This window comes from Molothrus aeneus, chromosome 7, assembly GCF_037042795.1.
Source record: "Molothrus aeneus isolate 106 chromosome 7, BPBGC_Maene_1.0, whole genome shotgun sequence".
In the NCBI taxonomy this organism is placed as follows: domain Eukaryota; kingdom Metazoa; phylum Chordata; class Aves; order Passeriformes; family Icteridae; genus Molothrus; species Molothrus aeneus.
Window position 1 is genome coordinate 18,165,707 of NC_089652.1, and position 16,168 is coordinate 18,181,874.

At 44.8% G+C, this 16,168-nt stretch overlaps 1 protein-coding gene across 1 annotated transcript in view; it reads right to left on the reverse strand.

The window, feature by feature from the left end:
* Nucleotides 1-5,731: 5,731 nt before the first annotated feature.
* Nucleotides 5,732-16,168, reverse strand: part of MAP3K20 (mitogen-activated protein kinase kinase kinase 20) — a 90,261-nt gene continuing 79,824 nt past the window's right edge. The window contains exons 17-20 of the mRNA XM_066553219.1: nucleotides 13,742-13,858; nucleotides 12,138-12,212; nucleotides 10,965-11,115; nucleotides 5,732-6,692 (exon numbers count right to left, since the gene is read on the reverse strand). Coding sequence (XP_066409316.1) covers nucleotides 6,013-6,692; nucleotides 10,965-11,115; nucleotides 12,138-12,212; nucleotides 13,742-13,858 — 1,023 coding nt within the window. The 3' untranslated portion in view covers nucleotides 5,732-6,012. The remainder of the gene's footprint in view (nucleotides 6,693-10,964; nucleotides 11,116-12,137; nucleotides 12,213-13,741; nucleotides 13,859-16,168) is intronic.

Here is a 16,168-nt window from a genome sequence, read left to right on the forward strand (position 1 = left end):
AATATAAGTTTAAATATATAACACGTACAAGCAGTTTCTAGTAAGACCAACTCTACCAGCTCCATAAAATACCTCCACAATGCAATTAGTATCTTTTTCCTTTTTTCTCTCTCCAAGGAGAAATAGATTTTCTCCTTTTAATTTAACAGGTTTGTATCTCCTTGTGCTTTGCTGTGATTTTCTTGTTAGTAAAGTCTGGGTGCCAATGCATCCTGAACGTTGAATTGAAGGTGGTCATGTCCAATCCTATCTGATACTGTGTTTCTTTGACACAAACTGGCAAGACCACAAAAACTGAAAGAATAAGAAAAGGAAAACCAAAGGAATAATACAAGTCAGTGTCAGAAAAAGTGTAATTGATACTACATTTATCAGTGCACGAAGAGAATGGCTGAAATGTGGTCATTTTTGATAGAAACCTTAATGGTTATTCCAAAAGTATAGCAGATCATTTGGAGCCCAGAGCATTATGATGCACATTATGGGAATGTAATTACAATGCTCATTTGATTACCCTGTAGCCATTCCACAAAATGCATAGCAAAAAATGTTGATCAAAAGTAGCTGGTTTTGATATGCAGTAGCCACTTTCAAAAGTGCAAGATCCCAGCTCTTTCATTGTTGGGCTTTGATTTTTATTTTCCTTTGAAAACACAAATTACATTTAGTCACATCATAAAGAAATCACTTACAAAATATTCTGCAAATGTATAGCTGTGGGAAACAGAAAGCTATCAGGAAGTAACCAAAATACTTACTGTAGTCTGTTTTTTTGCCCTCTTATATAAGCTTTGCCACTGCCTTTTTGCAAGTGTTGATTTGCATTGCCTCCAGCAGCCTTCAGCAAGCTGTGGTTGCTGGGAGAGGATGAGGGTGAGGAAGGTGGCGGCATAACCTCCTCTCCCGGGATCTCTCTCCCCAGGCAGCTCTCTCGGGAGGGAGGGAGGGAGGGAGGAGGACAAGTAGAAAGCCTCCCTCAGGGCTCGCTAGTGCCTGCCAGAGGTCCCCAGGGCACATCTCAACTTTTCAAGCCCTTGGGATTTTCCACAGCATGAGGGAAATGCCCTCACCTTGCTTGCTAAGGCAGGGAAAGGAATGTATGTGTTGAGCCCCGGGTACATTGTGCATTCTACACTGCACAATGTCCGTGTCTCCGCCTGCCAGCCCCCGCCAAAGAGCGCCCGAGGTGGCCGGGACGTGTCCCGGAGGTGTCCGGGAGGTGTCCGGGAGGAGGCTCCGGCCCCGGGCAGGGGCTCTGGGAGCGTGGGAGGTGCTGCAGGGAAGGGCTGCACGCTGCAGCCCCATCTCGCCTTCCTCCCAGGGGGACGCTGCCTGCCATTCCTCTGTCCTCTGAGTTGTTAATCTCAAATGCCCTGTATTTACATTCACTCAAACGTGATCTTGGCAGACCCTTATTAGTGTTATTGCCTTAATAGACTTCTCCTCTCTAACCTCTAAATTTTTGCAACAAACTGGCTTGAACTGTTAAGCGTGGCAATTCATTAGATAAGAATATTACGTAAAAACCCTTTTATGGTGGACACATATACAGAAAATAACTCTGTCAGATGTAATTTTCAGAGGTAGCACAGCTATTTGATTCCATTTAGTGACATGAGATGCCAGGAGGTCTCTCAGTTTGGGGTTTTTCCACAGTTATATAAGTCACTGCCCATCTTTCCCAGCCTAAAGTAATAATAATTATTATTATTATTGCTATGTCAAAGTGCATTCTCTAGCACAATCAACAAAATCAATTGCATATTTTTGATGTACAGTCCAATGTTCTTTGCAGCAAGTCTGCAAGTTATAGAAAGTCTTAAAATACATGGGGTTTGATCCTGAGCAGCGTCAGCTGAGCTAAAGAGCAGGACAGAGGTGAGAGGTGCCATGGCTGGGGGCTGTTGTTCTCAGTGAGGCAATCCCTGCTCAGTAAATCAGCTCAGCAAGTTGCCAGATTCTGGTCAGCATGCTCTCATACATGGCCAACTGCTAGAAATAATCTGTGGGAGCAGATAAGATAGAGCAAAACTGCAGTAGCCAGTTTTTTCTTTAAAAAGTAAACCATGTCCAAAACCACCCATCCCCATTTCACAGCAAGAAAGCAGGTTCTCAGGGGGCAGTAGCTCAGTCATGGCAGAGCTGGGGGAGGCACAAATGGGCACTCTCCCCTCCCAGCTGAACGGGGACTTGCCCTGGCTGTATGCAAACAAAAGCAGCCTGTGTCTGCAGGCCTGGGCAGCATTTTTGCTCCAGGGAGTCTCACATTCAGTGCTGCCCTGCTTAGGAGCAGGGTTTCACAGGCACTTGAATGCCAGCTGGTTCACAGCACAGCCTCTGACCTGCAGGACACAGGGGACAAGCTCCTGGAGAGTGCAGTGCCACCCAGAGCTGCTGGTCTGGCTGTCACTCCCTCTGTGGAGCAGCTCCCCAGGACACTCCTCTCTTACAGCCAGTCCTGATGGCAGCGGCAGGTACCCCAGTGCTGCTGGGGAAACCTGTGCTCTTAAGAAGCCAACAGGGTCAGATCCAGCTCTGGGCCACCAAGCTGAAGAAGAATGATTGCTACCCTCAGCGGTAAGTGACTGCTCTCCATTCTCCTGTTCTTTCCCATTTTTTTAAGACATTCTTAGGTATATGGGAAAGACAAAAAAAAAAAAAAAAAAAAGAAAACCACATTGAAAAATCTGAACCACATATCTTGTTGGCAGAAAAGGAAAGTTTATTTCCTCATGCTATGAAGACATCAGCTGTGGAGGTAAAGCCTGTAAAATTTCAGAAAACCAAGGACCATGATGCTGAGGTTAACCGGCTCTTCCTATCTGAACTGAGCACTGCTTCCTCCCTCACAACCCACCCACAGGGTCAAGAACCAATTGCTGGGGAGAGATGCTGCTGTTCACCCTGAAACTTTCCTGCTGATGTCTGGCATCCAGAGAGAGCGGGGCAGCTCTTGTGATTCCCACAAGATCCAGAGTAAAATGCTGTTGAATGAACAGATAAAATGCTGCTGAATGAACAGAAAGACTCTGTGTAAGCTCTGGCAGTAAGTCTCACATTAAAAAAAAAAAAAAAAAAAAGGAAAAGAAAATATGATTTTGTAAATATTCTCTCAATAGGATGCAAATACTCACTCGCTTTGGACATCCTGTTCTGAATCTGCCTTCATGAGCTCTTTGCTGTTTTTCATCATCCACTCCAGCAGGCATCTCAGAGCTCGTTTCTTACAATTCAGAGCATTTTAAACCCTGGAAGAGGAAAATGCAGGTACCTTTTGGGGATTAAGAAAACATCAGCATCCAAGCATGGAGATATGAAGCCCAAGAGAAAGAAAAGCCAAGAAACCAAGAGGCAGCTCTACAGCAGTGGTATTTTGTGCCCCTCTGAGAGTCAGCCATGGAGGGAGGGTATGGCAGCTGCAGCACTGCCAAGGATATGTGTGTGGATGGAGGATAGTGTGTCCAGCTCCTGGCATGCAAACCTAGACATAATGGTACTTCAATATGGTTGCCTTTAACAGATTTGTAAGAAAATCCTAAATGAACATAACATGGCTCCTTTTCAAAGAGCATTTCCTGAGGCGTAGTTGCCCAAGACAGTCTGATTTTACACATTGCTGTGCATGGTCTTCTAGCTGCATGTTAGTAAAACATGAAAAAAAAGGTTCAGCTTTGTAAAATACTGGGGGTATGTGTAAGAATGTAAGCACATTTTTATTTATAACGAATTATCATCAAGATAGAGAGTAGCCACATCAAAAGTGACAAAAAACAAGACAGAAAACTAAATCTTGCTAAAATTTTTTTTCACAAGTTTACTCAGTGTTGCTTTAACCAGCAATGCTGGTACAGCAAAAGGATTTCTAATCAGTCACTAATGCATGATTGTTTAATTTTAATGGGCATGATCAATACCATCCGCTCCTTCTTTAAATGCTAATGAACACTTTAATACAACAGATGTGGACAAACAGTACATTGCAGATTAAAATTAGGCACGGCATTAAATAGCCTACAAACAGCAGAGGAATCCTGCTGGACATCTTGATGAACAACCACAGACAGCTGATGAATCTTGAACTGCCACCACCAGCCCACAGTATCTCAGGCTTGTACAACTGCACCGCCATCCTGATCGCCCTAGAAGAGAAAGGTGACCTTCCAAACTCTTGCAACCTCTTTCTTAGGATTTGTACAGGCCCAACTGTGATTCCTGAGATACATATCCAAATTTTAGTAACACAAGCACATTCTGAGCAACTACTCTCAGTTGGTATCCTACAGCCCATTTTAGTCATGGCAAGAAATGTCAGGGAAGGATCTCCAACCTAGACAAAATCCCAGTCCCCTGCTTGTGACAGAGAAACATCCAGTGCTAGATTGTCCATGTCCCTCAAATTAGTTGTCAGGCTCAGTAAACCAGGGTCAGAAGCTGGGTAACTAGCTTTCAGCCAGTTTGAAGCCAACAAGAAAATGGCAAACTTTGATACCAAAGGGCATCACATGCAGCTGAATTCACTTCAAGGTAAAGCTTATATTTTTTCTGCTCTAAACTGTTGTCAGAGGAAAAGGCACTTGAGTGACAGAAATCCAAATCCTGATACCTGGTGTCATTTGTGTCTTGCTCCATTGGTTTTGGTGGATCTGTCCTGAATTCATGAAATGTGAGTCCCAGTCCACTCTGGTAGGTATTGGAAACTCACCCCAGAGCTCTGCCCTCACTGGGGCTGGTGGCAATCAGAAAAAGGAGAGCTGCAATTACCCACAGGAGTGGCCTTTGTGTGGAGCAGGGACTTTACATGTCCTTTAGACCATCCAGTGACAGGGCTGTGGTGATACCCCCTCACCCTGAGCAGGTGATGTGCCTGCAGCTCTGCCGGCATCGCTCACCATGGTGTGCCAGCAAGGGATGGGTGCTGTGCAGCACCCTGTTCAAAGGCATCTCTAATTTACAGTTCCTTGGCTTTCAGAGGGTACCATGCAATGCTTTGGGTTCAGCTTCCTTTATCTGTTTCTTCCTTTTTTTCTCTCTTGCATCTTGTGAAACCCAAACTTTTTTTTCTCCTTTTTAATTGTGTAAAATCAACTTGGAGTGAAAAGGCCACGAAGAAACTTTCTGACGCCAACTGAGTCTAAGCTGTGTCTTTGTTCTCAGCAGAGCTAAAGACCACATTAATCAGAAACTTTGCTGACCTTGTCTTTACTACCTGAATACTGAAAGACAAAAGTGACACAGTCTGGCCACATTTAAAAATTCAATTAAAAAATACCAGCTGCACAGGGATAAATATTATTATAGACCTCAGTGGGGTTAGTTGTAACTATGATAAAGGCAATGCCTTCTTCTCACTCTATTTTAATTTTTTTTCCCCCAAAAGAATAAAGCCTAGTTTTTGATTCTCCTTCTGATTAAGACAACTGTGTACGTGACAGAGTGTGCTCAGTGGTGTTGGGTAACTAATGTTGGGGCTTTTATTAAGGAACAAAGTAAGAAATTCCTGAGAAGGAGAAGTGGAGAAGTGAAGCTACCAAAGTGGACCTGAAGAAAACTGTCCTTGTGTCCCTTTTTTTCAGACTATGCTGAAATATATACCTCTTCCTATAGCCCTGGCAGAAGCAGACTAGACAAGGGGTGAGAAGACCCTGCTTAGAGCTGGACTCAGCACTTAGAAGCAAAGTGAGGTGAGGAGAGAGGTAACAGCACAACTCTCCCAAGGATGAAACTGAGAGCCTTTCACTGTGGCACCTGGTTGTGCCTTACGGAATTTATTTTTGACATATTAAGCAAATGAGTGGATGTCCAGTCAGCTGAGAACATGAGCAGCCAAACAGAGGGGAGAAAACCAAATTAAATCCCTTGGTGCTGACAATGACCGGAGGAGAGGTGGCAGCTCTCCCTGTCCGCTGGCAGGCCCCAGCCAGGTGGGTACCAGCTTCGGTGCAGCAAATTGAACAGGAGCAGGCATATCTTCTCTAGGTTGAACGTTCAGTTAAATAAAGGGCCAAATTCCTCTCAGAACGTCCTCCGGCCCCGCCAGCTCCCCCTGGCTCTCTCCTTTCCCGGCTTGCCGGCGGCTTGCCTGTGGGGTTTCCTTGCGTGCTGCACCTTTATCCACCCGCCCTCGCTGGCTCTGCTCTCCCCTTCGCCCCTCCTGGGCTCGCCGTCACCCTGTGGGGGCATGCCAGGGATGGCCGAGGGCTGCGGAGGGGCGCGGGGGTACCTGCGGTGCTGGGAAGCCGGGGGGCCCGCGGGCAGAGCAGTCCTGCCGGGCCTTGCCGAGGGCCGCGGGGGCACCGGGGAGCCGGTCCCGCTGCGCCGCCCGCCCGAGGAGCTGCGGGAGGCAGCGCCGTGCGAGGCGGTCCTGCCCTGGCCGGCAGACCTGTCCCTCTCTGAAGGGGTGTCAGAGGCCGTGCTGGAGGCGCTGCTGCCTTTTGAGTTCAAGTGCAGATTGGAAAGGTTTCTCATCAAGCTGTGCGATAGGGGAGAGGAGTTCCTCGAGTGGCTGATGGACGTGAGCTGCTGGCTGACGGGAGCGCGCGTCCTCCGGACGGCCGCGGCGTACGAGTCCTGGCTGCGCAGGTAGGGCAGGTAGTGCGTGACCGTGCTCGGGCTGTGCGGGTGGCCGTGCTGGAGGGAAATGGCCTTTGCTAGCTGCTGCATGCGCAGGGTCTGCATCCACTGACTGTCAGTGCCTGGCGAGGGAAGGGAAACAGAGTCAGCTTTCTGTGAATCGATGGAAAACCGCTCTCAGGTTTACCGAAGGTGTGAGGTTACGTACCAGGGTTTCTCTCAGAAGAACCTCAAACCACCCTTCCCCTCCCAGCCTTGCAGCAAATAGTCCTAGATTTGAGTATGTTCAATGTTATGCTTGAACATAATGTTGGGCTTTTAACATAACAACTGATACAAATATTTCTGATGCCACTGCAGATTACGGAGCTTAGACTAGAAGATGGTTACTGAGCCATCCACCTGGCTGTTCAGGTGGGTTCCCACCCCCAAGTGCCTTCTGGTCATTTGAACCCAACCTGGTTTTAAACATGCCCTGTGATGCTCTTGGCAGCCTCAGCAGATTTCTCCACAGCTTTCATTAGAAAAGAGCCTGGAGACCTCTGGAGCTGACACAGAGGTCACCCCAAGGTACTGCTGCAACATTGCCTTCCAGCTGCACCCATCCCAGCTGGCACAGCCGTGCTGTTCACAGCCCAGCACAGAGGACGCAGTGCAGAGCCAGTGCAAATCCCAGCTGCAGCAGCCACATTCACCTCCTCTGCCTCCAATTTCTTTTCAAACTGCTACACACCATTAAAAACCAGAGCTACTTTAGTTGTTGTTGCTACTGAAAATTCAGAATTCAATCTACTTTGCATCCAGCTTCATGCAGAAAACTGACTCTGTATGTGGAAAAGTCAGTGAGGCATTAGGCTTCAGGCAGGCTGGCTCAGACAGTGCTTAACTGAGAGCAACTCAGGGTATTACAGTTCCCTCTACACCTACTGTCACAGCCCTGGGGTTGTAACAAAAGTTGTAGCTTTCAGAGATCACACTGAAGTGGTTTTGAAAGTCAGTCCTGTGGTTTCCATGAAAGCCTTTAGCAAATACAATAGCTGTAAATTTTCCATTTGAACTGCAAAGGCTGCCTGGTTTGCTACTTTGTGGGTAGAGCAGAGAACAGGATTTCCTCTTATCTGAGGCCACAGCTCTGGCCAAAGACTCATGGGGAGCAGCTAAAATAATTTTGTTCTAGAGAGATTTGAATTATTTGTCCTTAAAGATTGCTAATATCATTCCAACAAGAAAGCATAACCCTCTCTGCCTCTCGCTGGAACACTTCATTGACCATGGGGAGTTTTGTGGGAGCTGGATAGCAGCTCTGTCCTCATTAGGATTTCTCCTGTTAAAATGTAATGGATGATCTCTTCAACTCCTCTTTTCCCCAGACTTTGTTTGAATCCAAAGAGATTTAAATCACTTCAACTTATTGTCAAGTATGTCAAAAAGAAACTGTCTTCCCTGTCATAGTGTGTATGACACTGACACAGCAGATAGCTCCACCTGCACTCAGAGGTGAACCTTCTTTCACAGAAAGACAGATGGGAATTGCCTCCTCTGCTTCTCAACCTCCTTGAAAGTCTTGGTTTCAAAAGAAACATGCATGCCAACATGTACTTGCTAGAAACTATTGCCTCTGCCATTCCCCCATGCCCTCCGACCAAGGCTGTGGATGTAAATCACTGACCTCATAAACCTGGAAACAGCAGGCTCAGGACTCAAGTTTGGATCTTCATTTGTTATCAACACTCAGGTGGCCCTCACATGTGCTATGGGACTAGTGCTGATCTCCCTGAACAAGGGGCTCCCTTCAGGCTGCTCAGTCCTTGCTCCTTACAGCCAACAGCAGCTGCCAGCCCAGGATCCAGCTGCCCAGCAAGGATCTCCAGTGTGCCCTCTGGGGCTGGGAGAAGGAGCTTCTCATGCCTCTCATGGGCTGGGGGGCTTCTCCCTCACGTGGTCTCTGACCCACCATCTCTGTACACTGAGCTCTGTGTGGTAGCCCACAGAGGTAGTTATTTTAGCCTATTAGACAGGTATTACCCTTACCTTTGTGCTTGGATTTGGTGGTCTTTTAAACCTGGGATAGGTGGTCTGGTAAAGAAGACAGGCCAGAAGGTTTGCTAGAGCTGAGGCACAGCTTTCATGCTGGCTGGTAACCCACCTCCTTTGAACAGTGCCTATTCAATTGGCTGCTGACAAAACATTAGTGCTTCCATGTAACTCCTCCAGTGTGCCAAAGGGACAGACAAGCTCTCCCACCACTCACTGAAAAAAAAGCAACCATTTGGGTTTACAGCAGCTGAGCCAACCTGTGAAGATACACACCACACTTGGTATGGCTGCAGGGCTCATCACCCCAAAACCAGGGTAACTTCTATCTGCAAAGCTAATCTGGAGTAAAGATGTATATTTCAGGACATGTTCTAGGTTTCACTTACATTATAAAATGTAATTGTGTTGCAAATGGATCATAATTGCTTAGGAATAAGTACACTCGTGTTAGATGTGTCTGCAGTTCAAACCGAACACCTCTCAATTCACAGGGCCATTCTTCTACAGTTGCCAGTAGTGTAAAAAATTGAGAAATTCCTCCTCTGCTCACTGGTATCTTGTTCCAGTTCCTGTACTGCTGGAACAAGGTGTCCCAACCCAAACATTTCTGTAGCCCTACCGTGAACTCATAGTGAAAAACAGCTTGGCTAACAAACATCTTTACAAAAACAACAGCAGGTCTTAAAGGCAGAACTGTGCTAGAGTCAACTGAGATGAGTGTGAATCTGTCAGCAGCATAAATGTATTAGGAAATGAAAACTGCATTGTAGAGCCCACTGCATTATTAAACATACCTCACTGAACAAATTAAGCTCCAGAAGCCATAACAAACACCATTCCAGAGGTCAGACAATGATGAGCCAGGGCTGGCTCAAATGGGCAAGCTGAGCTGTGGAAGAAGAATGCTGTGGGAAGATTTCCACAATTCCTCAGAGAAGAGCAGGATGTCAGGAGCACTTGGCCTGCCAGGCTGGCAGTATTGTACTTGTCAAAACAGTGCATCATCCACAGGGAACTCCTTGTCTCTAAGGCTACGGCCTCAGTATGTGTGTCCCCCTGCAAGAGCCCTGGCCAGAGCAAGAGCACCCACACATCTCTAACAGGAGGGGCCCTTTGTCCAACTACCACATCTGTGCAAAGCTGTGTGCTGGGTGGCTAAGGGTGGGAGGGAAGAGCTGGACAAAGCACTCCAGTTGAGTGTGAGCTTATCACCATGGACTCCTTCCAGCCTGCTTCCTACAGGAGCATACAGGGCATCCCCCTTACCCTTCAGAGACAGGCAACAGGCAGCTCTGCCAGGGGGAAAAATGGATCTGATGGCCACCAATGTAAGCAATTAATCAGGGACATCAAGACTGGAGGCAGCCTGTGCTGCAATGATCATGCATTGGTAGTGTTTGCAGTCCTGAGGGACATGGGTTGGGTAGTTAGGCCCATGAATTTTAGGAAAACAGACTTCCAGCTCCTCAAGGACATAAGGAAAGGATCCCCTGGGGACAAGGGAGTGGAATAGAGCTGACAGATCTTTAAGGAAGTCTTTCAGAGAGTGCAAGAGCTCTCCAGGAGCAAGAAACTGGACAAAGAAGGTAAGAGACTGGTGTGTCTGAGTATGGAAGTGCTGGTAAAAGTAAGGGGGAAAAAGCAAATGCACAGGAAGTGGAAACAAGGGCAGGTAGCCTGGGAAAAGTATAGATATGAAGTTTGTTTGTATAGGGATCTAGTGAGGAAGGGCAAAACAAAGCTGAAACTGAACCTGGCAAGGGATGCAAAGAATAACAAAAGGGTTTCAGCTATTTTAACAAAATAAGAACTTCAAAGAAGGGGTACCCCCTGATAAACAGCACTGGAAAACTGGTAACAACAGATGGGGAGAAGGCTTTGTCTCAATCTTCAATGTCAGCCTCTCTTCCCACACCTATTAAGTCAATGGACAACAGGATGAGGACTGGGGGAGCTTCCTGATCTTAACATCAGTGGACAAGGGAAGAGCTACAGATGTCATTTATCTGGACTTTTGTAAAGCCTTTGACATGATCCCCAACATCCTCCTCTCTAAACTGGTCAGAGATGGATTTGAGAATGGACTGTTAGGATAAGGAATTGGTTGAATGGTTGCATCCAGAGGTCAATAGCTCAGAGTCCTGGTGTACATCAGGAGCAAGTGGTGTCCCTGAGGGTCCATGTTGGGACCAGTGCTATTTATAATCTTCATCACTGACATACAGAGGGATTGAGTGCACCCTCAGCACACCTGCAGGTGACACCAAGCTGAGTGGGTGACATGCACTGACTTTTTGCTGTCCTCCCCATACATGCCCTGCCCATGTCAGCAATAAAGTTCACGTGTGTTGACTTACCCGAGTCAGATCTGCTCCGTGAATTCCCCTCCGAACTGGGCAGCGAGGTCTGTATCAGGAGCTGTACTGCCTCAACCTCATCCTGTGCTTTCAGCTTGCTCCAGCAGATAGCCTGGATGTGCCTTGTGCTTTTGGGAGCTCTAACATCACTCTGCTCAGGAAGGACACAACAAGTGTGAGGATATAACAACAAACACACAACACACCAAACTCCCCTATGAGGGAACTTCCACTAGTGCCTGGGTGGCAGCAGTTGTTTCAATATAGAGCCTGTTTTGCAAAACCACTTAGCTAGTTCTCAAATATTTTTAGACTCGAGATAATTTTGGCTGGTACTTGTGATTATGCTAAAAATGTGGTAGTGAATAACTGCTTCAATTCTTGTACCCTGCGGAGGAAAGATCTGAAGGCCTTCCTCTAAAACACAAAAATACATTTTATTAGTTCTGTTAATGAGGATCAAATGTGCACTGCTTTCTACTAAAAGAGGTAGGACTAAGGTATTTTTGCAGGGGGGTCCCCAACAAAATTTTCCTGGAGTATCCTTCCGTTTGCTGTTAAGGACCTATGACCCCTGAGAGAAACTTCAGCCTGAAATAAAACTACTTCTTTACTTCTGGCAAAAGCAAGCAAGGTCCAGGATTTCCCCATCGCTCCATCACTGCCTGAATGCTTGGTCAGGACAGAGCTGGAATCTCATTTATTAACCTTCTTCTGACATACAGAGTTAGTCTTTAAAAAATCAGTATTGTAAGTAACTGCAAACTTTTTTTACAAAACTAATTTCTATCACATCAAATTGTATTCTGGGTTTTATTTTATCTTATTCTTGATTTCTCTCTTTTTTTTCTATTTCTTCTCTGCTCTCCTAATTAGCACATCATTGAAAAGAGAAAAACCAGCCTCTTTAAATAATGCAAGCAACACTGACCATTACACTTCAAGCAAAAGGAGCTTTCATCCTTGGGAGGAAGGATCATCCCAGGCAGCAGTCTGAGGCCATTGTCTCTGTAAACTTCATTCAGCTTTTGCTCTGAACTTTATATTTTACAACTAATTATAGGCTGCTGAGAACTTGATTATAGGATATAACAAAGCCAGAGGATGTTATTCCACACCTCCTGTGTAGGTTTTGTCCTGGATCAACTATTTTATTTGTTTCTTAGAGCTTACCTCATATGTAACAACACATTCTACAGACTGGTGCTCTTCTATGCCCACAATCCATTTCTCCATTACAAAAGGTGGCTGGAAAAAACATGGTGGGAGTTTTATAAGGTGCTCTTCATCTCCCAACTTGTTTCTAAATCACCCAGAAGGGATTTATATTTGCCTCTTTTCATTCATTCCTATATTGCTAACATCAATACTTTCCTTAAAATTCTGTGAGACAAAGCAGTATAATTTTGAAATATTTACTTCCTGGTTTACAAAAGGAAATGAGAAGAGATTGCCATACAAAACACAGAGCAGATGAGACAACATGGAATATTTTCAGAGGGGCATGAACCTTTTTCAATTTTGTGCGTGTACACTTTTTCTTCTGCTAGATTTACAGAGGAAAGCAAGAACAAATATCTAGAGATTCTCAAAGATATTTCTTGACAAATATAAAAATGTTGAAGTATGTGAAAAGTTAGTCTTACTGTATCTAGTTGTTAGTTTAATTAACTTCATGCCTTTTTTAAAGGAAAAATTGAAATGTCCAAGATTAAAATCAGACAGAAAACTAATGATAATAATAAGAAAAGTAATAATAATAACAAAAAAAAAAATCACAAGTGTTGTTCCAGAAATGACTAACCATAAAAATAGTGTTAGCATTAATTAAATATTAGAATATTTTTTGGCAAATACACCTATATCACATTTTCCTTAAAATTCTGACTGTTGACAATCTGTTTTTCTAAAGGAAAAAATGACTAAAAGTTTCCCCCCCAATTTTGCCACAAAAATTCACAGTTAAAGGCACTCAAGAGTTTGGGTGTTTTTACCAGTGCACATTAGAGCAGCATTCTAATTGGCAATCAAGCTGTATATTTTTTCAGTTAGAAATTTATTTTGTTAGCTATTATCAAGTGGAGCATATTAATAAAAACAAACAATTAAAATAATAGCTAACAAAATGCCCTCTGCATCAACAAAACTTCTGTTCCTTAGGGAAAAGCAGTCTAAATGCTTACTGGCAAATATTTACAGGCAGGTTCTGACACAGGGTAAAATGCTCAGTGCCAATGAATTGCAGATGTTCAGTGCTGTACTGTCTGCGATGGATTTCAGTCTTTGCAATTCACTGGTGCATGAAAGAGAGAGTTTTAGAACCAGATAAAAGTTCTAAAACCACACACACAAAAAAAAAAAAAAAAGAGAGAGAGAAGAAAAAAGAAAGAGAAAAAAAACCGACAAAACCCCCCAGACAAATCGCATGAGGTTTCTGGAACATTTAAATTGGTTTCTTCTCTTGAAAAATAAAGCAATTTTTGGAACATTCGTTTCATTAAAACAGGTAATAAATTCAGAGGATTTAACATGGAATTAAACCAAGAAAATATAAATTAGTTCCTTCTCTTATTTTTCTATTGTAAACATTATTGTCAGCTTAAAGGAGAACCAAAATACCTAACTCCTATTATGATACAATTCTATTTAAAATGTGCATTTTATTTAAAAGCTGTCAAGAGATTGAGCTTCTGCAAGCACAAAAGTCGACTGCTGTGGTATTTTAATGTCTTTGTTTGAGATCTGTGAATTCCTGAAAGCTTTAAGGCTGTAAATACCTTTGTCATCTTTAAAATCTCTACATCAGGTAGGTTAGTGTTGAATGTCACATCTTTTATGTAGGTTATTGCAATTTCATCCCCGTCCATCTCCATGTACATTTTCCATTTACAATCCTATGAATAATAAAAAAAAGAGTGCTGGATTGTTAGAATACAAATAGGAAAAGAAAACCCAACAACAAAACCCAAAATGAAACAAAACTGAAAGCCGAAACAACCGAAATCTAATCCTCAATATATGAAGGGAAGAAATAACCCAGTGAGAAAGTTAAGGGGCATGTACACATTTTATACATGTTTGCAGTACAGTGTTGATAATGGAAAACTCTCATTGTCTTGTTCCCTCTTCTCTCAGCTCACCCTGTGAGGCAGCTGCCACCTTGATATGTCTGGATATCTTCTCAGGTGTGGTGTCCCTGAATGGCCTCACCTGGACAGACTGCCTGCTGGAGCATGTGGCTTGGGAGCTCTGCACACCCCAGGGCAGTGGAGGGACAGGGCAGTGATGAGAGCCACCACTTGGGGTCACAGCCAGAGCTGGCAGCCAGGCACAAGGACATTGTCCCAGTGAACCCAGGAATGAACGGACAAAGCCTGTGCAACACCTTCAAGACAATCACTCAAATAATGGGCCAAAGGATGAGCTTGTTATCACAGCCCAGTTATTTCAGATACTGAGAGCACAGTGAGGCACTGAGCATCCTCAACTTCTGCTTGCCTCCAACTGCATTTTAATGATAAAGAAGCTCAGCTAAGAAAATAATCACAGTGAGTCTAATAAACCACAGCAATAAAAGATATCCTTAATCCCCTGATCTGAACAGTGACAACTGGCAGCATCCTGCAGGACATCCCACATGGACTGAGTGCTGGAGATGGGGTTTGTGTCTGTGGCCAGGGAGGCTCCCACTGGGGACCAGAGACTGCCTGTCCATGGTGCAAACCAGCCAACATTTGCTGTCTGCCTGCCAGGTGCTTTGGGGATGAAATACTGTGCAGTGCACTAAGCTCCTCCAAAAATCAGTCCCCTGAAGGACCACTCTGCCACTGAAGCAGAGTGTCTCCACCCCCATACAGGAAGGAGGGAATCTTCCCTTCACAATGCCAGAAGCTCCTCCAGATGTGCCCACGGTTCAGGGGTCTGTGTCTGCCACATGCCACCTGTAAGGCAGGTGTGGGCTCAGCGCTTGCAGAAGGTAGTTTTCACCTTGGTTTTGCTCAGAAAAACTTTCAGTGGGGACACAGATGGACACTTAGGGCCACGGGCTTGTGTAAGCAGTTATTTGCACAGACAAACATATAGCAGCCTAAAAGTTACCCATTTGCACAGGTGGTGCATCTGTGGTGTCTTCACGTGTGTCTCTCACAAGTGTAACACAGGAGCTCAGCCCTCAGAAAGCTCAAAGCTTTCCATCACACATTGAATTGGCAATTCCAAATTAAAAGAAAACTGAAATATAATTATTTATGAACTGCAACAAGAAATTATGTTTATGACAGGCCCTGTGTGTCCATCTGTCTGCTTTGAAAGCTTCCACATTTTACAAGCAGAGAGGCCATGCGAGTTGGTTTTCGCACTGCCCTGGTGTGAGTTTGAGCGTTGGGAACTGCAGTTCAGTGGTCAGGGCACCAACCAAGACTCAGAGGCACCAAGTTCAGTTTCCAGTTCTGCTACTGGCTTCCTGTGCAACCTGCTCAGGTGCTGAAGTCACCCTGTGCCTCCATTTCCTAATCACAGACTGTATCTCCTTGCACATTTCTTTTATGTCCTGTTTTTCGCACTTGTGAGCTGGCCTATGGAAATGCCTATCCTGTCCCAGGCAGGTTCAGCACTGTGCACTGGCTCTGACGTGAGGAGGGCACATGCTTTGAAACAGAACAGCAACAGCAAAGTGAATTGTCTCTGACTACTTCTCATCTCTCGAACTGTGCTCCTCTCCCTGCCCAATGTTCTTGTTGCCAGACTTTTTTGCAGGAGATTCATGGTAGTGCAAATCAAACCTGAGGTTAGAGACAAGATGCTTGATACATTTTTAAGTTTTACAAAAACACCAGAGCCAAGAAAAGAAAAAAATATCAACATAAAGTACTATCCTCCAGTTAGTTCAGCACATCTCCTGCCATCTCTGAGTAATACCAGTGCCAAGCACTTGAGAGCTAGAGCTGCACCTTGTGCCAGGGCTCCCATGCCCTCCTGACTCAGGATTTTGTGCTGTGCACTCACATTTCCCTGCAGACTAGATCTGACAAGTATGATCTCATTTTAATAAACAAAATAAATCAATAATAATATCATTATTATCAATAATGTCATTAATATCAATAACAATCAATAAATCATCCAGGGTCTGGCAGGGGGTGGGCACTGCCACTGCCTGACCCCTTGCCAGGTCTGTGGCACAGGCAGCATCCCTCTCCATGCAG